At 42.2% G+C, this 26,842-nt stretch overlaps 1 protein-coding gene and 1 long non-coding RNA gene across 3 annotated transcripts in view; one reads left to right on the top strand and one right to left on the bottom strand.

Moving 5' to 3' along the window:
* The window catches only part of LOC146796209 (uncharacterized), a 58,799-nt gene extending 51,645 nt beyond the window's left edge, over positions 1–7,154 (bottom strand). For both annotated transcript variants that reach the window (XR_014969578.1, XR_014969579.1), the window contains exon 1: positions 7,019–7,154. This is a non-coding gene — a long non-coding RNA (uncharacterized LOC146796209). The remainder of the gene's footprint in view (positions 1–7,018) is intronic.
* A 98-nt stretch (positions 7,155–7,252) lies between these two features.
* Positions 7,253–26,842, top strand: part of LOC146796208 (uncharacterized) — a 238,513-nt gene continuing 218,923 nt past the window's right edge. The window contains exon 1 of the mRNA XM_085628706.1: positions 7,253–7,844. Coding sequence (XP_085484832.1) covers positions 7,821–7,844 — 24 coding nt within the window. The 5' untranslated portion in view covers positions 7,253–7,820. The remainder of the gene's footprint in view (positions 7,845–26,842) is intronic.

The raw sequence follows: 26,842 nt of genomic DNA, 5'->3' as shown, positions 1-26,842 counted from the left end.
ATCCACCGTTTCCAGGAACCACCCGGTTTTCGCTCCCCCACTGAGAGCAGGCCCACCCCTGACGATTCGTCTCGCCCAAGCGGGAGAATGGTGTGGGCTCGGACGGAGTCCTTCACACCCGTGGGACACAACGGAGTCCTCGGCAGCCGCCAACGGCTCCCAGATAGTGCCCGGAGCTATCGCGTCTGGCTCGGCAGAGCGGGCGCGTCAATCGGCTCGGAAAGGAGCCCGGAATCGATGATGCCCAATCTTCACGTCTCTCTCGAGAACGCAGCAATCCAACGAACACGGAGCTATCGCGTCTCGCTCGGCAGAGCGGGCGCGTCAATCGGCTCGGAAAGGAGCCCGTAATCGATGATGCCCAATCTTCGCGTCTCTCTCGAGAACGCAGCAATCCAACGAACACAGAGCAATCGCGTCTCACTCGGCAGAGTGGGCGCGTCAATCGGCTCGGAAAGGAGCCCGGAATCGACGATGGCCAATCTTCGCGTCTCTCTCGAGAACGCAGCAATCCAACGAACACACCCTGGCCAGAATCCAGCGCCATGGTGCAGGACGGGTCAGAATCACGGAGGACGTTCCCAACGCCGTATGCGAGTATATGCCCTTGGCTCCTCCCATAAGGGAGTTCTACTGGGAAACGTAGTTCTCTGTGCTAGCCGCTGAGGTAGGCGCGATCCGTCAATTCCTGACAACATTTACCCTTGTGTGCGCAATATATATAGAATGGGCGGCACCGGCAGAGGATCTGCAATTTTATGCAGGCGCCTTTGGCTTTGTGCAGAACGCTGTTCCAATCAGGGCTGTCATTCATTCATAGCGCGAACGTGCTACCCATGACGGCCCTGATTCATGACTAATGGCCTAGACCTCAGTGCAATGAAGGCTTCCAATGCTCTCCCCTCTGGCATGATTTTTGATTGCGTGTCTGTGTGGCGATAAGGCGGTGGTGCCCAGGATATGCAGTAAAGGGGAGAACAAAGCAGCTGTCTGTCCATCCTTCACAGGATTTATAAGGGGGGATTGAAGTTAAAACACAGGATCTCTTCTTGCTGAGGAGGGAACTTGGTTGAAGGCAGTAAGTTATGTGTAACAGCACGCTATGTAACTTAAAATAAAAAATTTCACCAGGTTTATTGTGTAATTTTAAAGCTGCATTTTCCCACACCCAAAATCCAGAGCACGCAACAAAACTGCACACTCCAAACTACATAATTACACTTCACGCCACATAATTACATTCCCTGTATGTCCACCCAGCTCCAAGACACAATTACATGGAACAAAATTCAACTCCGCAATGTGCCCTATATTTACACTCCACATAATTCCACACCATGCCACATCGCACAATTACATACCACACAACATAATTACACTTCACTCCATACCACATAATTGCACTTCATATAAATCTACTCCATACCACATAGCAAAACTCCACATAAATACATTCCACACCATGGCACATAAGTCCGCTCAACATAATTTCATTTAATTTCATTATGTCTTTATTTCGATCAAAATAATCATAAAAGACAATACATACAACGATGGATAAAAATTGTTTTGAATAAAAACACAGTGCCACATAGAACAATCAAAACAGTGTGGCAACTCAGTAGTTAATGTAGTATATATGTCAAATAAAAGTAATCAACAACAGAGAACCACTATAAAACCATATAAATACAAAAATACAATATAAAACCAGAAAATCATTGTTGCTAAAAATTAATTAATTAGGGATGCCACACTGAAATTACATGACATTATTATTGCTATAACTAGGCTTGGGTTTCTCTTAGTTTTTTACAGCGAATGAGCAATGCCCAGCTCAGGAATTTTGCCAAAGCTGCAACTATAGGAGCATCAGTGGATGTCCGCAGAATCCTTAATGCCACCATAGCCGATCTAGTGCCCATGTTCATGCAAATTGGTTTCAGCCATTTAAGCCTGGGGGATTTGTAAGCCGGGCATGCCAACAGAAAATGGGATATGGATTCCAGCGGAACTGCACAAGCAGGAAAATGCTCAGACCCGTTCAACCGCCATTTACAAGTAAAGACATTGATTGGGAGGGAGCCAACCCTAAACTGATGGTATCGTTTCCTATCTACCGGTCTGGAAATGGTATCCCAATATGCTTCAAACACGAAATCCTGTTTTTGCATCAGATAATCCATGCATAGGGTGGGCCTAGTAGTAGAAGAAAAGTATTTATTCTTAACCATATCCCAATAGGCGGCCTTGAGTTCCCTTTTAGACGGAAATGGATTATCTTCGGGTTGCTCTCACAGACCACTCATCCCCATCCCACACAGAGTGTTTTTTACATTCTGTAACCATTTGATCTTCCCCGTACAGCCAACCCCCCTGAAATGCATAAGGGATTTCGCATATTGGGAAAGCTCAGGGGTAACCCAGAGTCGTCGCCAAAATGCTATTGGTCTATATCGGGCTAGATCCTCAATTCGAAGGAAACCCAGATCCAAAAAAAGGGGCAATAATGGTGTGGATTATGGAAGGCTCGTAATAGTGCTGACAAATATGTTCACCGGTATATGTGGTGTTCCATTGCTACCCCACTTAACTAACTGCCAAAATGTAACCATGTCTCTCTCGTGACTAGCTTCAAGTAGGTCGTGCCAGAGTGTGTCATCCCAATACGTCTTAGCTGATGATTTTTGGTCTGCTTTATACCTGGACCTAGCCAATCTAACCTTGCCCATATGTTTAGATCTGATAGCTTTTGTTAGCTCCCGGTATGACTCTCTACAAAGCTTATTATACCAGGTAGCCATCTTTGCACCTAAACTGCTCTTCCTAGAATTACGTTTAATAAAGAATGGTTTTAAACTGGTAAATAGCTCACTATGTACAATCGGAGCAATACGGTTCATATCCTCCCGGGAGTGACAACTATTAAGAATAGCAACCGAATGGCCAACCATAGACTTCATCTCTTCGAGGCCCCCCTCTCTTTCGATAAGCCTGGCCCATCTAACTCTTCTGTTGTCATTCGTGACAGCGGCTTCCACTAAGTTATGTACCTCATCCATATTGGAGTTAACTATTGAACTCAGCGCCAGTAATGATAGTACTAGTGGATCATGGTCACTTTCGGTCCGCTCAACGACCGTCATATCATATAAGTGTACCCAAAATTCCACACTAAGAAGGATGTAATCTATCCTGCTTGATCTTACACCGTTATTAAAGGTATGCGCACCCATCCGATCCGACTGGGTCCTCCCATTTGCTGCCCTTACTCCCTTCTCCAGGCACATCCCCTTGAGCTGCAAAGCAGCTTCAGTCCATTTTTTAATAGGTCTAAGGAGGGGATCTTCCATTGAGAATCCTCATCTAAAGTTAGATTACCATCCTCAAAGCCAAGGGGTTCAAAGGAACAATTAAAACCCCCCGCTATGATCAAGTAGTGCCCTACTTTCCAACTATCCAGAAACCCGTCGAGAATTTCAACAGTCTCGGAGCGCCTCCCGCCCGGCTGTCCTCTTGCATAAATGTTGATTAGCAAGATATCTCTATCATGACCCAAACGTAAACAAAGGGCCAAGATGTCCGGGCTGTCAATAAAGACTTTCTTAACAGTATAACTCGCTTGCTGTCTCACCCATAATGTTAACCCGCCCAATGGTCTCCCCTTTCGCCCCCCTTGAGCTAGTTTAGAGAAGTTCAGAAACCCAGGGTGGTGGACTTGTTCCATGGCTCATGTCTCCTGAAATACCCAGATGTCATGCTGATCAACAAAAGTTGACCAGTCGCTGGATCCAGTTTTGGACAAAAGCCCTGCATTGTTCCAAGAGCCCAATGAATCGGGGCAACCCCCACTAACTGTGTGGACCGTGATTCGGACTGTTTAAAAAGATCTTTAGTTAGGGAACCTTGCTCTAATCCCCGTACCCCTTAATTGGGCATGGTGTAGTTGTTACGGGCCCACCATCACTGCTGAGTCAATCATTGCTAGCCAGTGTAGAAAGGGCATCGAATCGATTACTCAAGGGGACTGGATGTTCAAAAAACCTGTGTGCTTGAAAAGACCCTCTCATGTTGGCACCACTAGGTTCAATGGTGGTTCGATAAAAGAAACCCAAGGGTAATACAGAAATGGTGTCCCTTACAACGCGATTCCCAGCCCTCGACAGGATATATTAAACCATGCTGGGTGACCTGAAGCTCAATACCACACAATCCCCCCTAAGAGTTTTCTGAGACTTCCCCACCCATGGAACCCTGCGCACCATTTTGAATTCTGTTAACAATTCTGTTGTTAGCCCAGTTCTCGTACTTAGGAGGTGTAGGGCCTTATTGCATAGGGTAGACCAATGTTCCCGTGCCTGGGATCCAAGCTCCGGGACATTTTCCAGGACATCAGTGTAAGGGGTGGCCTCTGATGGTAGGTGTAGGGAGGTGGGGGGGGGGGTGGAGTTTCTCTGCTAATGATTGTTGGAATGGTTGCAAGCCAGCCAATCTCGGGCCGGGGGAGCACCATGTAGGCCAGGTCCATCGACAGTTAGGGGTTTGATTGATTATTAACTGGAGCTTCATTGGAAGGATTAGGTATAATATTTGCAAGCCCCTCACTTTGCTGACCCCCCCCCCAGACGGTTAGGGTACACCCCCCCACCACCTGATTGAACATTGTGACCTGGTAATATATTGGGATTAGACAGTGGAGTTCTGGGGAGGCGTTGCTCTATTTTGGTGAGCCTGGCTTCAATTGAAACAAGGTTCTGCATCACGGGGTCGATTAGAGAGGAAATTTTCTGCAATAGTTGAATACTATAATCTTTCTTACTGCAGTGTGCTGGGTCAGGAATAGCGTCAACAATAGAACAGTCGCTAAGGGTTTGCTGACGCATCCCAACCCCCTTGGTAGTGGCCTTCCAAGTTATACCCCTTGTCAAGTGAGGTTGTGTTTTTGCTACGGCACGGGCTTTCCTTTTCTTTGATGGCGGTTCCCCCCCTGCTCCCGCCTCCCCCATCTTAGACTTTTTAGCTTTCCCACCCCGAGTAGTAACTGGAGAGGCTATGTAGAAAGTTTCTGGACTAGCTGGGGTGGGATCAGGGAGCACAGGTGAGACGGGAGTAGCCTGCCTCAATAACCCTATAGGAGCAACTACAGGGGCATTAGTTTGTGTTGGCGTGGTAGAGGGGGCGGGGTTACCTGGTCCAATTGGTGGTAGGGGTTCTAACGATAACCTACGCTCCGTGAGTTGAATCTCATGCATGAGCGTGGATTCAGCCCTAGTTAGGAACGCATCAAGGGTTCCAACTACTCCGCCCGATTTTCGTTTCCCCAAGAGACTAACCCCAACTGGAGGCATGATGAAACAGTGATAGAACAAGACTGACCCCCCTGATGAAAAGCTAAAGGTTAATGGGGTGGCCCAGCCCAGCCTCCTCCGGGGTCAGACATGCCCGCCCTTGGTTCGGGCTTTGTCCAGGCCGCGTCCCGCGCCGCGGTGGGAGAGGCAGCGCTTTAAGCGCGGTGGTCACGCCTCCCCCTCACTCGTGTCAGCTGGGTCAGTCAGGATGCACTCTGGGAGTTTGAGTCCTCTCCCAGGGTGTCAGCGCCAGTAGCAGCAGGTTGGAGACGTCCTTCAGAGCCCTGGAACCTCGTCCCACCAAGGCTATTGCAGCGACGTTGGAAGGGGACCACACTGGCAGCAGGCAAGGAAAGTCAAGTACGGAAGCAAAGCAGGGCACAAACTAAGAAACCCATAACTTCACTCAATGCCATACAATTCCACACCACACAATCCAACTCCACACAATTCCATTCCATCCCACAAAATTTCACTACATACCACAAACATCCAACCCACACTACACAATTCTACATCATAATTTAACACCACGCCACATAATTCCACTCAATACATACCAGTTCACAACACCAGATACCACTACACATACGGCCACTACACTTAATACTACATAATTACTATCCACATAATTTCAAGACACAAGCATGCACTGATCCAGCATTTCATATATTAGTTCACTTCGGGTCTTTTAGCACTGTTTCTTTACCATAAGTTTTCAAAAAGTACAAACCGCAAACACACACTCTCCTCCTTTTCTGTGTGTCTTTTCTATGTATGCAAGCGCAGCCTTTTTATGCGTCTATAACCTTCACTCCCCTTCATTCTCTCTTTCTCACACAGTCTTTCTACCACTCTGTCTAGAGTACATTCACCACTTCGTACACAAACTACCTATTACTCTTAATCTTACTTTCACTCTATTTTATACAACGCTCACTCCTATCTATTTACCATACGACATATTTCCAATACACAACACACCACACAATTTCACCCCACAGCTAACAATTCCAATTCAAACTACATAATTTAGCTACAAACACCATAAACCACTCCAAACAAAATCACAAGTAAAAAAACATTATCATTTACAACGCAAATAGCTCTAACTTTCACAAATGCGAGACCGATTGCATTGCAAATGCTTATTTCACTAAGGTTCCTTCTTCCTGTCACATATGAAAGCACCTTCGAATACGTGAATTCAGAAGGTGCGTTGTACAAAAACCGCTCTTGCGTTTGATTTAGTAGTCTAAACAGTATATAATAAGAATTTAGGCCACATATGGGGTACACATGACAACTGACTTACATGCAAATCTCATCAGTGCGGAGTAAAGAATGTTTCTCGGTGCATGTTTAGAAATGCACTTTTAATGAATAATTTACAAAGTAGCCATATATTCTAATGTGCTTTGGCGAAATGCTTCCAGCGTGTAAATAAATACACTTTCTTGAATTTTGAACACACCGTATCATATTCTGACAATGTTTGTTGCATGATTAAATGCCAAATATTTTCAAAGCGCGGCTCAAGCTCGTACAGCCGGTGCCGACACTTGGCACGTTCACATTTACTACCTACACCGCCTGATGCGCGTAGCTCCCTCCATCAGTAGTCAGGCCTACCACTCCGGTACCCACCCCTTCTCTTGAATAACACCTACTTTTATTTTTCTCCTCCAATCCTTTCGAGCTCGACGCTATTTCTGGTAAAACAAGTAGTCCGTGAGTGTGTCGCACCTCCTAGGGCGCATGCCCGTAGCGTGCGTTTAGGACGCAATGTTTCTCCGCCCATTTTTTTCTTGCTTCCTATAGAACTCACGAGCGCGTACCGGGGATGTGCACACAGCGATGCCCCGCCCCCTACGTCTCCCTGCTGGTTATGCCCCGCCCATTCTCATTAGTCCCCTTCCCTTTTCCTGAATTCCTGCTCCTGTCCTCGGTTAAGCTCTCTTCTTAGTTCCCCGCCTTCTTCCGTAATTAGGCACTCCTCCAGTGCCAAGTCCCACCCGCAGCCGCCACAGACCCCCTCCCCCTTCCTCAGGGCCCTGCATCTTTCCACAGTCTGGGCCCTCTGTGCCCACAACAGTCTGGTCATTGCCTGTTCCCCATCCCCCAGCCCTGGCTGTCTCCTGGGCACTCCAGCCTGGTAAATCCTATTCTTTTCCCCACTAAATTGGCCCTTGCAGCTCGGGCATTGCCTGCCCTCCCTATTCGCTGTCCACCCCCTGCGTTCCTTCGAAGGCCCGATTATACGAGCCCTCCTCCCCTTCCCGCTCAGCTGCTGAAACCCTGGTGTCGGTGGGCAGACCCAGCGCACTCTCTGGAGCTGGAGAGCGGTCGGGTTGACAAAGACCTCTCCGACGGAGAGGAAAGCTGGCCGCCCTGGATAAGGAAGGTGGCATACCCGGTGACATACCGGGGCCCTCCCCGGAGCCGGCAAAGGAGCCCCCGGTTCTGGTCAAGATGTCCGAAGGAGCCGCTACCCAGGTAAGGAACGCAGGCTGTGGTTGGGATTGAAGGAGGAGTACTTCTGAGTTCCACCAGCCCCAGAGACTGGGTGGGAGCAGGGCCACTGGGAAATCCGTGCCTAAAACAGAACGGAGGTGGGGTGGTTTAGTTGTTGTAGTAATGCACTATTGTGTGTTGACTTATTCGTACGTTGTCTTTACAGGGTAGGATTTAATTGAGTGTATGGGCGTTGAGATGGAGTGCGCATACCTGTTTAACCACCCGTATAATAAGGATCCTATGTCCTGTCAACACTCAGTCATTGGTCTCATACTGTGTAAGAAGGGCATTGCATGCTCTGGCGAAGGGGTGGCATGAGTGGATCTAACCAGCAAAGGTCCAGGTGACAAGTGTGTTGCTACTTTGTGGGCAGAAGAGCTGTAGGCAGTGCCATGTAATACAGCACATTGATACTAAAGTAACGCACTACTACAAATAACGGTGCTAAAGGAATGCATGTATTCAGCATACGGCCGATCAGCAGCTGCTATCTACAGAGCGATCTCACCATTTCCTTATCAATCGTACCTCACGCATTCTAGTTTTATTTGCGGTCTTCTTACATTGAAATACTCACCGCCTGTAGTCCTGCTCTCTGGGCCTATAGTATGATCTTGGGCAGCCAGAGTTCTGCTGAATATATTGGGTCATACCTGTAAACATCAGAGTGCACATCGGTCGGTCTCCCTACCGCCACTGGAAATGTCTGTCTGATTTCCTTTTAATTGTTGTTTTCTTTGGTTACCCCCAAAGTACATCATGCTACTATAAGTTTAATTTGAAGTGCTTAGTAATACACAAGGATAAATGGGCAGTGGTTCCAGTGGAGGAAAGGAGGTGGTATGATAGGTGGAATCAGGAAGGCTCGTTGTGGAAGGCTTGGTCTTTAAACACGCCAGTACTACTAACTCAGTGGATAGCGAAGCTGGAGACTAAGAATGAACTGGAAAGGCCTGCCCACACGTATGGTGGAAAGGGGAGCGTTATGATGAGAGAAGTGACAAAGAGAGAAAATAGACCTCCCAGGAGGAAGCCAATGGAATAATTAAATGGACTCTGACCAAGTAAAGCAAAATGGTTACAAATGATCTCTCTAAATAGTAACGCATGCAAAGGGACCATTATATTTATTTTTGTTTTTACCACACCTCGCAAAGAATGGTTACTTATGTTATTGTTGGCGCAGTAAGAGTAATAACCTTCTTGTTTACAGCGTACAACTCCCCCCCCCCCCCTTCTGTTGTTTAATTATTTTTGACCATTGCTATCCATCACCAGTGTTCTTTCTTGCCGTTTGGTCATAGTTCTAACCTGCAGGAGTCCTCGTTTCTTTCAGTAGGGGGTATACATTTTCATACAAATAAATTCTAAATGGCTGATTCAGCCCTTGTAAACCATTATGGTATCAAATCCTTATTTTTGTTTATGAAGATCCGTTTTTAACATATTGGCATTTTTTCTTAAGTTACTTTTTTGCAATCCTGTTTTGTCCTCCTACCTTTAACCATCTGTTTCTAAATTTGCTATTAGTTTATCCATGAATTGCCTTGTTATAAATCATGAGTCTGTGTTGCCCTATTTCCCCCACTTTCTAAAGAATTCTTGAAAGATAATCTGTTTGGCAGTTACTCATGTAAAATTCCAATTCCACACTAATTCTTGACATGGCGTGCTTACTTGCGTTGTTCCTCAAAAGGTGGACCAATGGTTTGGTATCTGTTCTCATTTTAAAGCACGCTCTCCTCTAATAAGTATATATGGTTTTCATTGCCAGCATGCAAGCTAATGCTTAATTTTTATCTAACTGAGTATTTTGATTTCACCTCACTGCCTGTGAGGTATACTCTATGGTTGCTTCCTTTCCTTTGCTTATTTCTGTCAAAATTGCTGCTCTTCTGAACATAATTGAATCCACTGTAATCTTCGTTTCTGCATCAACAGTACAAACATTTTTATGGTCTGACTTGCCAGCACAGCTGTCGCCAGATACTTATGTGCGAATCGCCATGAATGCTACGTTGGCCCCTCCCACATTTTGGGAATCAGGAATACTTATTTTTATTGGGCAGACGCTGTGTCGAAAAATGCTTGCCTTCCATGTAGCTGTGATCACTTTATTTATCCAGCTGCCTGTGCTTAACATTTTAGGGGCACACAATATTGTAATGCTATTAAAGTGGCATAGATAACTAGTTCATTTATGATGTTGTTCTCTTGCAGCAGCTCAGATGGGAGTGTGCATTTTTAGATCTGGTATGACAGTGCAACTGTCGCATCTCTTTTTAACCTACACCAATATTATTCTTAGCTTCCACACATATACATATTCATTCCCATATCATCTGCTTGTTATGCTCAACATTACCATAAAACATTCCATTAAAGCCAGACCTACTGGCAGTGCCAATACTTGTATTTAATATATTTTGCTTTTAGTTATTAAACTCTTTTACAACTATGCCCACGTGTACCCCCCCTTAAGCTATAGAATTAAAAGTTGAGTTTATGAACACAAAAATGTGCTGCAATATTCATTAAGTCTAAAACATGAATTCATTTTCTCTTTACTTTGGTAACCCCATGCATGCCTTAATTTAACCATTAATAGTTATTATTGTTTTGAGCTGTGTGCTGTCCTGTAATGTTATTTTTTTTGTATAGCTCAACTTATCACCATTTTTTTGGCCTATTGTGTCTTTTTGTTATTTTTTGGGGGGGGGGGGGGGGGGGGGTTAGTGAGTTTATATAGCGCAAACTTGACTCGAAGGTATCAGAGCACTTTACATGAGCACCAGTTGTGTTACAGATGGACACGTTCATTTTTGTTAGGCACAGGGAGATTAAGTGATTTGCCCAGAATCACAGGATATTGAGCGTCTCTGCCAAGAATCGAACCCGGTTCCCTAGCGTGGAGGTCGCCCGCTTTGACCGTTCGGCTACATCCTCTACTCTTGGTCGAAGTTTACAAGGACAATAGCAGAGTTTTGTTATGGTCTGTATGTGCCATTCGTGTTCTTAGTAGAAGTGTTCTATGGGACATGGAGATCAGTGTCTTCCAAGTTCCACCAAACCTATGCATTTTTGTAATTTGCTACTGTTTGAATGTAGGTTGGTTGTTAGGTATGTATCAATGTTTATCATTTACACAGTGTGCATGAGGTAACCAAGTATGCTTTTTGTTGATAGTAGTTCCTTTGGTGGGTGACTGATTTCTGGATGTTATCTGCCATCTCTTGATACTTGGTTGGCTGCCTATTAATCATGTTAATATGTGGTGGTATCCATACATCTCCTTTGTGTGGTCAGATGATCTGTGCGATGTATAGTCGTATTGTGATCCTTCATCTGGTCTTGGTAAGTTTGTTCAATGGTTCTTTATCGGTATTGGATGAACGATGTGATGGTTGTAAGTTGTGTGTTAGCTGATGTGAGGTGGGAACTGTGTCCTGTCTGAGTGAACTATATTCATGGTCTGGGACGGTGTGTTGTGAGGTATTGTGTGGTGTTAGATGAAGTTTTAAAGTTCTGTTTAGTGTGGAGTTGTGAGGCACAATGATCCTTGTGACTATTGGTGATATGACAGCTTATTTAATAAAGCAAATACATTATTTGGTGATTATTTAGCTTCTTGTAAGCTTTCCCTATGAATAGCTAGTTTCTTGAAGGATCATCAGTCTGCTTCCTATGCGTAAATTGCATACTATGGCATGCCCCGCTGAACAACTTAAATTCAGAGCATGACCAGCCAAACTTGCTGCCTAGCTTAAGTTCACGATCCTGCATGCTGCACTCTGCTCAACCAGTGTCATTGAAAACTAGGCATAGATTCCTAAATCTTTTGTATGTGTTTTTAATGTTTGCTGAATCTTACAAAGCCTCTTAACAAGGGAAGCTCGTTCTAAATATGTACTGTTCTGTGGATTCTTAAGGAAAAGAGATGCTCTCAGTGGTCCTATTTTTGAAACACAGAGTAAACCTGAAACCGAAGATCAGTTGTAAAACATAATTGGGATGCACAGAATAATGAAATTGTGTACATACAGAGAGTTTTAGAATTTGACTATCTCGAAATTCGGTTTTCCACCACCAACTCCTGGGACAGTCAAGTCCTTAAAATCCCCAGCAGTAGCAGCTGCCACCTATGGCGCAGAACTTTGGTGGCGAAGTAATAGAATATGTACGCTGGGTACAGCTGAAAACAAATGTTTGAGGGCAGCCCTTAACCTACAGGAGAGTACTCCCCTGATATTCAGGCAAGACCTTGTTATCCAACCTATAGCTTCTAAGCTGCGACTGAAACCCCTACTTTATTGGCTTCGCCTTTGGTCTGTTCCCAAGCTGTCTCACTACAGGGCATGTTTGAGTGACATCCTGGGTAAACAAAAAAGCAGGACTTTGGTACCATGGCTGAGCTATATTAAGCAGATCTTCTACTTATTAGGGATGCAAGAGTTCTGGATAGGCACATCTTCCTAAATAAAAAAATTGGAGTCTCTATATTGGGAACATGAGATGGAGTTGATCAATCAGCCATATCTGGGGTCCCTTAGCAACCGATATATAGGGTTTAAGCCCTTTTCAGCTCTTGAGGCCTATATGGACTGGATTGACGTTCCCCCACCAAAGCACTTATATAAGGTTTAGATTGGGCACTCTCCCCCTTGTTTCAGCTACCTTTAAATCGAAATGCGGTTTGGGGGAGAGTATCCTCTTCCCAGCATATAACGGGATTGAGGAAACTGATGACCATCTGTTGTTCTTCTGCCCCTTTTACTTGAAGCAGTGCAAACGCTGGATTGTTCCCCTTCTACGTTCGCTAGCAGTTCGTCAGTATAGGGTCGCCCTTAGAACCTGTAGAGTTGACACCTCGCCCATTATCAAGGTTTTCGATCGGCAATTTTTTAGAGTATTTGGCCGATCGGAGCAAAGTCACCTCACACTAATCACCAGTACTGAGATACATTTTCTGTTGCACAACTATGCCGAATTGAACTATTCCTTTTGTATGTAGAGTGTTTCATTTTAGTATATGTGCTAAATTTATTTGTGATTTAAAAAAAGTGAAATAGTCTCTTTTATGTTGTTTTTTTTTTTTATTACCGTTTTAAAATTATGGTATTTGTCCTGCTGTTACTTAAGTGAGCCACATCATTTTTGTATGTCCTTTAAAAAAAAGTTGGGCCTTGTTATTAAATGTGCTGTTAGTGGGTTCATGTACTGTACTTTTCTTTCTGATCCTTGACTTTTATGGTCTATGACCGAAATAAAGCTTAAACTGAAAGTGTGTACATACAGACTTTTTACTTTTGACTTGTAATGTGCCATTTGTGGTGAAAATATTGTATTCCATACACACTGTAAATGGTATTTAGTCAGCTACCTTCAGCCAATGGCTTCTTTATCTAAGGTACCTTCACACACTGTCTCATGTCATTGTCAATCACATTAAATGTTAGGAGGGAAGAGTTTAAATCCTACCTTCTATCTGTTGGCTGTATCCTTGCGCCTCCATTGAGAAGGACTGTTTTACAATTGAAAAGTGAACTCTGTCATCACACATTTAATTATTTGTATCTCATCCACACATTGAATAAAGAAAGTAATCCACTTTTTAACTTGTTTTGCAATGCACCACTCTTTATTTATTGATTAATTTAATTTTGCTTCTGTCAGCACCTAAGTGTCAACCTATGGACTTTGTCAAAGCTTGTTTTCTAAAGCACTGTACATAATTTGCAAATCATTTTCCGTCTGAAGAAATCCTTGTTTAACATTATTATTATTATTATTTTTTTTCTACAATATCGGTAACTTTTGTATCAATATGTGTTAGACTTTAAAAAACGTAATAATGGCCACAAGAGCGGTGCGTCTTTTGTGAAGAAATTTACTGATCATGGAAATACTAGAGTTTTCCTTGACTAACAATTTCTTTACCTTCAATTATGACATATATCTGCAGCAGCAAGAGAATCCAATAGTAGCTCTATTTGCTCTACTATATGCCTGACTCCGATTGGGGGAAGTTGAGAAATACTGTGTAGGTTAAATGTGAAGTTATCAGTAACAACATATTTCCTGGGGCAGATCTATTGATGACATTTTACTTATATGGTGGGGATCAGCAACCCCATTAAAAGTTACATCAATAAACTGCCTCCTGAAGAAGGGGGCATAACAGTGACCTCCACCATTTCAAAACAAGAAATAGAATTCTTAGACCTAACACTATGAATTGGAAAACGTTCAACTGTATAGCAAAATACTCAGAAAATCCCCCGCAGTAAATTGATTGATTGATGTGAAACTTATATAGCGCAACTGTCGCCCATGGGCATCCTGGCGCTTTAGACTGGAGAAACATACCAAGGGGACAGTGGGAGAATCAAGGGAAGGGCGCAGGTTTAGACTTTGGGATACAGCCAGGTTTTAAGCCCTTTGCGAAATTCGAGCAGGGAATTGCACTGCCTCAGATTCTGAGGGAGTTTATTCCACATGCCAGAAACCACTATGCTGAAAGCCCTTCCGCCCACCCTAGAGCGTTTAAATCTCGGGACTACCAATAGACCAGCTGTGGATGAACGGAGCTGCCTGATGGGTTGATGACGAGCAAACTTTGCCTGTAGGGGGACTGGACCCAGTCCATGCACTGCTCTGAAAACCAGACACAGGGACTTAAAAGAGACCCTTTCCTTGACAGGTAGCCAATGTAGGTCCCTCAGTGCCCCAGTAGCCGAGGAGCTGCGTCTCCTATCAAGAACTAATTTGGCTGCAGCTGACTGGATCCATTGCAATCCCTGGAAGATATACTGCGGGGTCCCCAAATATAGGGAATTGCAATAGTCCAGCCTGCTTAACACCGTACTGCGTACCACCGTAGCCCGCGACTCCCTAGGAAGTAAGGGTAGAATGCTGCAAACGTTAGCGGTCTTATTAGCCTGGGATACCATCTGGAGGTCATCATCAATAATCACCCCGAGATTGCGTACCTTGCTGACCGGAATCAGAGGTTCTTCCTCTGGAGTAAGTCTGAACTCAGAGGGAAGATGTTTAGGTATCCTGGATGGCGAGCAGAAGACCACCTCCGTTATTCCACTATTGAACTGTAAAGAGTTCCTTCTGAGCCAGTCCGTGGTCTGCTGCATACATTGCTGGAATAAATCCATAGACAATGCGTCATCCCCTTCTAAGGAGAAGGCCAGCTGCGTGTCGTCAGCATAATTCACCAGGCTGACTCCAAAAGATTTAATTAGAGGGAACAGGGGCCGCAAATAGATGTTAAAAAGAATGGGACTAATCGCAGATCCCTGCGGAACCCCGTGCACAACTGGAGACCTGCTGGAGGAGAAAGGTGTTAAGTTGACTACCTGCTGTCTACCTTCTAGGTAGGATTGAAGCCATTGCAGCGCCCTGCCTTTAACACCTATCCGCTTTAGTCTCTCCACTAGAACTGGGTGGCTCACCGTGTCGAACGCGGCCGACATATCGAGAAGCACTAAAATCATGGCATTCCCATTGTCGGCACGCATTCGAAGGTTGTCCAGCATGGTAGTCAGAGCCGTCTCAGTTCCATGGCCAGGACGAAAGCCAAACTGGTCACTGTCAAGCAGGTGGTTCTCCTCCAGAAAGCAGGACAATGTCTTGTTCACTGTTTTTTCAAGGATTTTCGCCGGATATGGTAAAAGCGAGATAGGCCTAAAGTTAGCTGCTATCAAGGGGTCCAGATTCGGTTTCTTAATCAGTGGGGTCACCACTGCTAGTTTCCAACAATCCGGCACAGATCCAGCCTCCAAGGACTGGTTACAGATCAGCCTCAACCATGGAAAGGTATTACGACCATATGATTTCCATATTTTGTGAGGGAAAGGATCTAAAGGGGAGCCAGAGGACACACTTTGTACCAGGCTGTCAAAGGCCACTTGAGATAGTTTGAAAGCTGTCAAGGGTCGCAGTCAGTGGTAGATCTCCATCACCCGAACTGCCTATCTCCTCCGTACCATCCTGAGTATTGTCCTGTAGCGTGTTGACTATGTTAACGATTTGTTTCCTGGAAAAAGGAGGCAATTTCATTACATAGGGCTTGCGAGGGAGCTACTCTATTATTCATGCAAGCCGGGGTAGAGAGGTCCCGGACAATCCTAAAAAGGGCTTTAGTCCCGTTCGATGCCTGAGAAATTGAACTGGCATAGAAATCTGCCTTGGACCTCAAGATTAGAGCTTTTTATTGTTGTTGAATCAGTCTCAAATCTTTTTTATCGTCCTCGGCATAGTTTTTCCTCCATTTCCTATCTGCTTTCCTTCGGGAAAGTCTGAGTTGTTGCAACCCCTCGTTATACCAGGGTGCGGACCTTTTTCCATCTTATATGTTACTAGTTACCAACAGACTACCATTTCCAACATTCCAAATGGTGATTATTGAGGAGCTAGAAGGAACTGCTGTAGATACAAGGAGTGCCAAACAAAATCAAATGAAATCACCCAGAGACTGAGCCAAAGAGGCTATGAGAGAACAATCCTAGAGAGATCTATGAAAGAAATTGATCAAATTGATAGAGGCCAACTTCTACAAGATTCAAGAAAAGCCCAAACTAGCAAACCCAAAATTAGATTTATCACTCAGTGCAGTAATGGACACCAATATATCAGAAAAATCTTATAGAAACACTGGACATTACTGACGAACAAACTCACTATTAAAGTTTATATCCACCCTTTCTCACAACTCCGTTTTAAGAGAGCACCTAATCTGAGGCAAAAACTTTGTCAATCATTCTTTCAAGAGACAAGAAAGGATAAGGGATCGTTCCTGAATAAACCAAAAGGCTTTTTCGCATGTAAAAGTTGTTCCATTTGTAAATTAGGCGAAAATAAAACAAAAGAAATCACAATAAATGGTCATCGGCATGGAATACAGGAATACATCAACTGTCATAGCATATATGTTGCATACAACATAACATATCCATGCAATAGGAATTATATATTCAGTACCATCCGACCGCTAAAACACAGGATTCAAGAACACTCCTGTAATATCCACAAGTCAGATAGGAAATTTACCACTGGGTAAAGATTATAATGAACACCATCCTCGTCTACTGACGTTCACTTTCTGTGGGAAAGAGAAACTCAAACAATCCCAAGAGGAGGTAATCTGGAAATAAAGTCTCTGGGAACAAAAAAGCAAATTGAGTCTTAAATTTAACAAGGTCAACCGGGGACTCGCTAAAGATGCAGAACTACATTATTGGCTTCTATGAAATGTAACAAAATCACTCTATATATATATATATATATATATATATATATATATATATATATATATAAAGAACAACATAATGAATGCCCCTGTGCAGATTCTCTTCCATCGAAATTTAAAAATATTGTGCTCCCATGTCAACTAAGAATGAATATTAACAGATGACTCAAAGATTTAACTTTTAATTAAAATAATTGAGTACTGTAGAATCCAATGTACAAATGTAAAAGGGCAAGGTTGTTCCAAAACATTTTGGCTCTGTTTGCGTTAAATTGTTCTGAACACTATGTAACTTAAATGGAATTATGGAATATGAAAGCGAGATTAATGTCATAATAATTTTTTTAAATTGTGGTCAATACTCAGTTGCGGCCAATCCACCAAATAGGAGAACTTCCTAGCATGTATTGTCAGTGAGCACATAAAAATGATTAATGTGTATGTATCGCCAATTTTTGCAGATATTGAACATATACCAATTACTAGAGGATAAAACGTCATCCACCCACCGCTATATTGAAAATATTAAGCATTCTAAACTATAAAATACTACCTTAATAATCTGAAAAGGTTTAGAGATGCATAACTTACTCGTTAAAAATTAAAAACAAATATAAATAAAGACAAAATAATGGCTAATGAATATATAAACTTCCCCCTTTCTTTCCCAAATCGTATAATAAAGGCAATGTGGTAAAAACGGAATAATAAATAATATGAGGTAATCCTCTGCCCGATATTTTAATATGACGGCTGCCAGTAAGTTTTGAGCTCCACTGTGTAATATAGCATACATATAACGTGGGCTCTATCTCTGGAGCCTTTTGCAAAAAATGGCGCCGGTTTCGGATTCTGCACAACACTGGATTATACTCCTTTTGAATTTGTTAATTTCAGACTTCAACTATGGCTAATTAACTTTAGAACGTTTCCCTTTTTTCCGTAATGCACAAAACGCAATACGGAAAAAGTGCAATCAACTTATGATATGAGAGGATTTTTCACCCAACATTCCAACATTTCGGCAGCTATTAAACGAAAACGAAACGAAAACTTGGGACTTTGCACAATTCAGGACTATATCCATTTTGAGTTTATCCATTTCAGACCTCTAGTATGGCTAATTAATATTAGAACATTACCCCATTTTAGGTCGAAGCCCACCAGAAAGCACAGCTATCTGGTTTGATAAAGGCATCTTGGAGACTTTCAGAAAGTTGACCTAGGAATGCATTCCAACGTTTGCTTACCATTGGCTTTGTGGTTTGTAACTCAAATGTTTTACCTTTCTATTTGCTTTAGGCGGTCCAGCTAGAGTTTGTCCCTCCCGTTGCCCAGGCCTTGTTTACTGTATTCTTTCAGGAACTTGCTTTCTTTAAACAGGCCTTTAAATCCTGTTCTTATCTTGTTACATTTGCTGTGCATTCATAGACATTTTTATTTCTCTAACTTTAAAGTGAGATAATTTGGGGCAATCCAACTGAGTACCCTTGTAAGAAGAAGAGGTGTACTTATGTTTTTTAATGGCACAAAACAACAAAATGAACTGTGCTGATGTTTCCCAATATTAGTACAAACTAAGCAATTTTTTCTGTAATTCTGAAGTGTGGTGGAAACAAATATTTGAATACGATCAAAACACACCCGTAAGCTAGGTGATGACACTTGCCATATTATCGTTTTTGTGCAGTAAAACCATATTTCGGTGCAAATGAAATGGTCATTTCTATAAAAAATGTGTTGTCTGTAATGCTCCCCACTCAAATCTACCCCACTCTGCTCAAATCTACCAGTTCTAACGTTTGAATCTAACAAGGGCAGCAGGTCCAGACAACCTCCCTGCCCTGATAATTAAAACCTAGTGGACTGGTGGGCAGAATTCTTCGCTAAGATGTTCCAAGTCATCTTAGAAACTGGGAAGTTCCCTAACAATTGGAAGGGTGCAATAATAAGGCCCTTACACAAGAAAGGCGACAGCAAGCCCCAAAAAACTATAGATTAATTAATCTAATAGATATTGGGGAAAAGATCTTCGCAAAAATAGTATTAGAGAAACTAAAAGATTGGGCAGACCAGAACTCAGTGGTACCGGTTGAACAGGGGGGATTCAAAGAAGGTAATTCCACTATAGACCACTGTTTCGCCCTCTGGGCACTTGCCCGGAAGTCAATAGAACAAAAGGGGAAAATGTATTGTTGTTTCGTTGATTTCCGGGCAGTCTTCGACCTTGTGGATCGTAAGAGCTTATGGGAGTGCCTGATAAAATATGATATACCGGAAAGCCTATTGATCATCTTAAAGGAACTACATAGAGGGAATTAGGCCCAAGTAATAAAGGACACTCAAGGGTCACTAACAAAGAAAATAGCCATAGAAAATGGGCTAAGACAGGGTTGTGTCCTGGCCCCCCTGCTTTTTGCAATATTCCTAGCCGACCTACCTGCATCGCTGGAAGTAGAAAGAAGTGCAAGCCCCAGAATGAACGGAAGGAAAGTAGCAAGTCTTTTATACGCTGATGATCTTGTAATAATTGATAAACAGGAACTTGGGCTCCAACGGAAATTAAATGCTTTTAAAGAATACTGTGAGGCAAAGTTTTTAGTTGTAAATATGGACAAAACGAAGATTTTCTGTTTTGGCAAGAGAGATAATAAATTTTGTTGGTATTTAGGACAAACAAAACTGGAAATAGTGAAAGAATATAAATACCTGGGCCTTTGGTTCGATAGCTCCCTAAAATGGTGTACTCGCCTAGAAGCCCAAAAAATAAAAGCTTTTACATCCATCCGCGAGCTGAAAAAATTTAATAAGGACTATGGGGATATGTCGCACAAACCTATGTTAAAAGCTTATGAGCTATGATCCCACCCCAAGTACTGTATGGGGCAGAAGTCCTCCTTCTAAGTGGTAAAGGAGGGTGGGATCGGGAGGAGGGTAAGGCCCTAAAAATGCTATTGTCCCTACCAAGCTCTGCAATGGTCCAGGCAATTAGGATGGAGTTAGGAACAATAGCATGGAACAGCCAGGTCCAAATGTCTTTGGTAAGATTCTGGAAACGCCAGAAACCAGGGGGAGTGCAGAAAATCTCACACTGGTGTAGCGAAGAGATCCAGCATAGTAATTTAAATTGGGCAAAGGAAGCGAGAAGGAAAATTCAGGTAATAATAGGGAGTTTAAATGTGAGCACTATACAGCACTCCCTGGACGTAGAATTTACAAAGACGTCTCTCAAGTACCAAGGCATGGAGCAGTCAAGGAATAATGACTTAGAGTACCTGAGGAAGAAAAAATTGGTCCAATGTATAATAAACTCCTGGGTAAATGCTGCATGGTATCCATACCTAGAAACTCTGCCAAACCATGGGCTTAGGCGCGAAATCCTAAGGATACGAATTGGCATAAACCCATGGTTAATGGAGGGAAGAATAAAGTCAGAGATGTTACACTCAGATGGAACATGCAAATGCGGTCTTGGGACCAAATCTGGAATCCAGCATATATTGCTGGATTGCCTTACAGTTTTAGAATTGAGAAAATTGTTTTTACGCCCAGTATTTTTAAAATATGGAATAAGGTCACGAGCTCAAGCCATTGTGTTACTGACAGAAATGACCAGTCTTGACATTGCTATTGCACTAGGAAGCTACATGAAAGGCATACAGCGTTTTGTAGGGGATAAACTTAAGCAAGGGTAGAAATGTTATCTATGCTTAAAAACCCTTATTCCAAGTATATAAGCAACAAAGCTTAAATAACAGTTATAGACTCATCGGTTTTAATCAACTGCTGCTAAAGAGAAAGGATGTGGAAAATGAATCCCCTTTAATGAGAGTTTCAAAGATACCGCCGACTAATAACTTTTAAGGTTATTTTAATTATTTAACCGTGTATTTAATATTGAAAATATGGATGCTACCAGGAAAGAAGGTAGTCACTGGTCCCCTTTTAACAAAGTATTAAGCTAAACTAGTTCTAAGGAATCAGGTGGTTTTATCCGTTTATGTGATCCTTTTATATATGGTTTTATTGTTTATGAGATCTCACATGTGTTTAAAGACTATGGTGTCAATGAATTGTATTGCTGTATGATATGATCACTTTTATGGCATTAAGTTGTCGAATAAAGTATTCTTGACTTGTATGTATGTTACTCTGCTCCAATCTACCAGTCTACCCAACTTTACTCAAATCCAATCCACCCCACCCCAATGTACCCCAGTCCACCTACTCCACTCTAGTGAATCCCACTCCACTCCACTTCAGTCCAATTTGTCCCACTGAAGTTCGAATTTGATCCACTCCAAATCCAGTGTAATCTATCCGACCCCTCTCCACTCTAATCTACCCAACTCCAATCTACCAAACCTTCGTATCTACCCCACACCACTTCACTCTACCACGCTGCTCTCCACTGTACCCAAATCTAACCCACTCTAATCTGCTCCACTCCAATCAAAATTACTACCATCTAACCCAATTCACCCCCCTCCAATCAAACTCACCTCACTCTAATCTATTTTACTATAATCTATCCCTCCCCAATCATTCCCACCGCAATCTACCCCACTCTAATCTACCCCATCTGTTCCACTCCAATCTACCACACTCAGCCCCACCCCTCTACAATCTTGCAATCGACCCACTCCACCCCATTTCAAACTACTCCAGTCCAAACTACCCTAATCTACCCCATCCCACTCCACCAGTATCTACCCCTCTACACAACACTCCTCCCCACTACACTCTTTCCCAATCAATCTCACTCCACTCCAATCTATCCAACCTCACTCCACTATAATCTATCCAACCTCACTCCACTCCACCCCAATGTATCCACTCTAATCTACCCCAATCTACCACACTACATTGTACTCTACCCAGTCTACTCTACTCCACTCCATACAGCCACATGCCACTCAAATATACCCCACTCCAGTCCAATCTAACCCACTCCAATCTTCATTACCCCACTTTAGTCCAAATTATCCTACTCCATTCGCCCCCATCCATTCCACCCACTCCAATCTACTTCACTGCAATCTATCCCACCCTAACCCAGTCTACCCCACTCCAATCTACCCCATCCCAATCTGCCCCACACCACTCTATCCTACTCCTCTCCAACCTACTCCACTCTACCCCAAACCGAACTGCCCCACTCCAATCTACTTCACTCCGATATACTCCACTTCAATCTATCCCACTTCAGTCTACCCACTCCACTCAAATCTACTCCTCTCCACTCTTCTCCAATTTACCAAACTCCACGTCAATCTACCTCACTACCTCTCCATTCTACTCCACCCCACTTCCCTACTCCAATCTAACTCACTCCAGTCTACCTCACTCCACACTACCCCACTCCACTCTAATCTACCCAATCTAGCCCATTCCAAACTACCTCAATTTACCCCAACTACATTCCATTCTACCCTACTATAATCCACTCCAGTCTACCCTACTCTACTCCAATCTACACCACTCCTCTACCTCCATCTACCCCACTCTACCTCCATCTACCCCACTCTACCTCCATCTACCCCACTCCAATCTACCACGCTAATCCACCCAACTCCCTCACTCCAGTCTACCGAGCTCCCCCACTCCAATCTACCCCACTCCAATCCACACCACTCAATTCTACTCCACTCTACCCCATCTCCACTACCCCAATCTACCTCAATCTATGCCACTAACTGTCATCCATGCTGAACAGGAGCCACAGTGGTGTACAACATGGCTAAAACACATTACCAAAGCTAATAGCTCTTGCATAGATGAGACCTATTGGCTTTGCCAATGCTTGTTCCCATAATGTTCGAATCTCAGTATGGTGAAAGCCTAATTAACATATAACATTAGATGGTCCATCAATTTATATTCCAATATGGTTGCAGCCATTAGATCTTGGTAGTCAGCTTTGGTGTAGCAAACATAGAAGAGGGCCTCAGTATCTTTTTTGAGTCCTAAAAAATGCTGCGCATCACAGAGGCTGCAGAACACAGGACCGCAGAGATTGAATGACATGAGGAATTTGAGTCCCTGATGGGTAATCGAATAAAGACCTGTTCTTCAGTTAGCGTATTTTTTTTAGATTAAATGAATGATTAGGATAGATTTGTGTTAAATCTCTAATATTATTATTGGTACATTCTGTATTCTGTTCAATGTATGTATGTGGATGGTTAAAGTGTAGGTTTTAAGTGACCTCCATTAAACCATTGGGAATTGTGTGCTACAAAAAATGATATCCTACTTTTTTGAACCACACATTTTTTTATTGGAAGACTGTATTAGATGAAAATACGATGTAATCTATTACTGCTGCATCTATTCAAATAAGTAATCATATAAACAGCTGTGGCGAACACGTTTCACTTACATCAATAATTATCACCCCCGGGAGTTATAAAATTATTAAAAAGAGACCAATAACGATAATATCCTTGCATGCCCGTGCACGACAAAGGAGGGCTGGATAAATTAAAGTTCTTAAACGTGAGCATGTATGGCCCCATGATGGGTCATTGAATATCATTTAAATGGCATCTTAGATGGGGGACTTGAACATTATATTGACGTTACAGTCTCACCTCCACTTATGACATGGGTATACAAGTTGGCCATCACTAAATGGTAATGCCTTTTCACCTATAAAGGTAATCACAAAATAGAATCTCACAGCACATAACTTCTTGTGCCTTATCTCCCTTTCAATACTACAGCCTTGAAAAAGCCTCCGGCTTCAAAGTCACATAGGGGTCGAAACGTGTTGGCTGGTTTGCAAATAAATAGAAGATTGTGAACTTACTGCAGTAATTATATATGATATTGCCTTGAATACATTTCACGAAGAATATTAACAACAACAAAAATGCACAGTACAATGTGGAAACATTTAATGGAGAATGTTAATGACAAAAATTGTACAGCACAACATGATGTAATTCATGAATATTTCTGCAAAACAACCAAGGACAATAAAAAGATTCTAAAATAAATTGCAAAACCGGTCAATTTTATACTCTGAACGATTCAACAATAAGTGCTACATTGTGCAATAAAACATGACTGAATTAAATCTAATTTGAATTTAATTACTTGCTTATGAATTCTGGAAAAGTACTCTCAACCGTTACTAATTAATTATTTTTATTCTGAACTCCATTATTTCAGATCTGGTGCATTGAACATATAGAGGTGTAAATGGTGTGGCCTGCATTGTTGTTGGTCTTTGTTTCTCTACAAACCAGTTTAAAAAGATAGACTAGCAACCCCAACTTTCTGTTCAGGGGCTAGATTGTCATTTGCATAGCTCATATCCTACCTTTAGTATATAGTTGATGCAGTGGTGAAGTCTGGGTACCTTCCATGATTGGTTTTGGGGACTCCATTGAACACCATCTCTAGGCTTACGAGGATGTACCAGCAGTGGTTTCTACTTAATTTTCTGTTACTGTGTTTCTTAATTATTAATGAGTCAGTGAGTTATGGTGTTTCATGCATGTGGCCTGAGGTCTTTAACAAATTGATGGTCTTTTACCTGTGCAATTCCCCAGCAATAAGTTACGTGAGCGTGGCATTTTGGACATAATGGATGTTATTGAGTAACATTGATGCCCATTCACTGGCATATCTGGGTGTTAAGAACTCTGTATTCTGTAGGTAATTGACATGTAGAGAGGTGGGCACAGTTATAAAACCCATCTATCTGCCATTTGTGTGCTGGTTGTATGGTTGTGCAGCATTCTTTTTTTAAAGTTTTTCTTGAATACTAGATAGTTCAGTAAGAGCAATGTAGACCATTCCTGCATATTGCATTGCTTGCCTGGTTACATTGAATTCAATTTGTCAAGTATATTAGTAGTGACAGCGAAAGAGAGCTCAACCTATTAATAAAGGAGATAATACATTTGCCTAATTTTCATCAAGGATTAGCATTGCGTTGAATAGAATGTACCTCAATTTAATATCTCTTTGTTTTTGCTAAATATCCTGCTGGTTTGTCCTCCAGTTTATTTTATATTTATATATTTTTACTGAGAATTGCATTTAAGGTTTACAGCATTTATTATTCAGATTTCAATAAGTGGAGGGAAATAAAACTAAACTCAAAGATAACTGTTGAGGGTATAAAAAATTAAGCTTAGTGTAATTTATAACAATTCAGTAATTGACATTCGATTTCTAGTGTGTTAATTATAATGATGTTCTCAAAGTCTTCCCAAAAATATCTGGGACATAGTTGGCAAGTTCAATTTAATCAGAACCTTGTGGAATGATTCTTGGGTGAACTTTGTATTTGTTATCTTTAAGGACATTTGTTCATTATATTTCAATTTTATATACCATTAAGTAAGGTGTGCTGCTCTGTCAGAGTTTGTTAACTGTGTATGACATTTCTTTTTAAAATGCAAACCAAAGTGATCACAATTGATTCTTCGTAATCCTAAAACTTGGGGGATGTAAGTGTACCCTCTCATTCCTTAGGAGAACATTTTGTTAAAGAAGGTTAGATCGATGGTAATTTGAGGCAGAAAAAAATAATCTGAATATTACATGCAGTACATCTGTACTTGGTTGGATTAATGTTCGGAGTGATGTCAGGAACGTTCTGTTGGATGTTAGTGAGTCATGGTGAAAATTGCTGTTGGGAGCGTGGCGATGGCTAACTGTACAGCAAATCTGTGCTATGTTGGCTTTATGCGAAGTGATCTGTCCTGTGTGTTGTTTTGGATATTTGCTGCAAGGCATACTCTGGAGAAAAGGTGCTGTCATTTTATACTGCTGTTGTATTCTGTTGTATGTTTGTTTCGTATTGGAGAGTACCGTTTGGAGCATTGTGATAACTCACTAAAGGCATATTTGTGGGGATGTAAGCCAAATCATTTTTGCTCCTCCCATCCCAAACATGTTGACCTTGTTAACCATTGGAGCATGTAGTTAGCCTGTGGATCTGCAGAGCAAGCAAAACAGACAGGGGCTCGCAAATCTTTGAGTGTACATTGTTGACTTGAAGGGACCAGTATGGAGACTTCCTCAGACACCTAACGAGAGCGTCGGCAGGACAAGTATAAATGCATGGCATCCCCACTTTACAGTGAGAAGTTATAAACCACCACAAATATAATAATATTACAATTATTTACTTTACTCTATGCTAGACAATACAAACTGTCAGGCAATTAAAGTGAATATTAGAAATATAACATTTCGATCAAAATATTTCAAATGTAAACAAATTAATATACCTGGTGTTATTTTATTAAAAGTTAACAAGTCTTTATTTGAATGTCTGTTGGTTTTGGTATGAATGTGCTACCTCTTATCACTTCATACCTCTTCTTAGATCAATGCTGGTTAAAGCATCCTTTGTCAGTTTAATATTTAGCTTGGTGATTAGCCTAGTACCCCCTGGAAATCCTGAAAGTTTTCTGAGTGATAAGATACTAGAGGTTTCATGTACTGTTTGCACTCTAAAACAGGGGAACTGTCTTTGTTATATTCTTCACTGGACATCGGGCCATTGCATGAGAAGCTATCCTTGCATCCGATAATAAAAATCGCAAAACACATACTGTGCTCATGAATAGACACAATATTAGGCTTTCACATCACTAATTGCAAGCAATGGTAAAACATTAATACAGTTAGCTTATATTTACATATTGTGTATGCAAACAAATGAAAAGCATCATAAAATAACAGATTATTTTCG

This window comes from Triturus cristatus, chromosome 10, assembly GCF_964204655.1.
Source record: "Triturus cristatus chromosome 10, aTriCri1.1, whole genome shotgun sequence".
Classification (NCBI taxonomy): Eukaryota; Metazoa; Chordata; class Amphibia; order Caudata; family Salamandridae; genus Triturus; species Triturus cristatus.
This window is presented reverse-complemented; position numbering and strand designations above follow the sequence as displayed.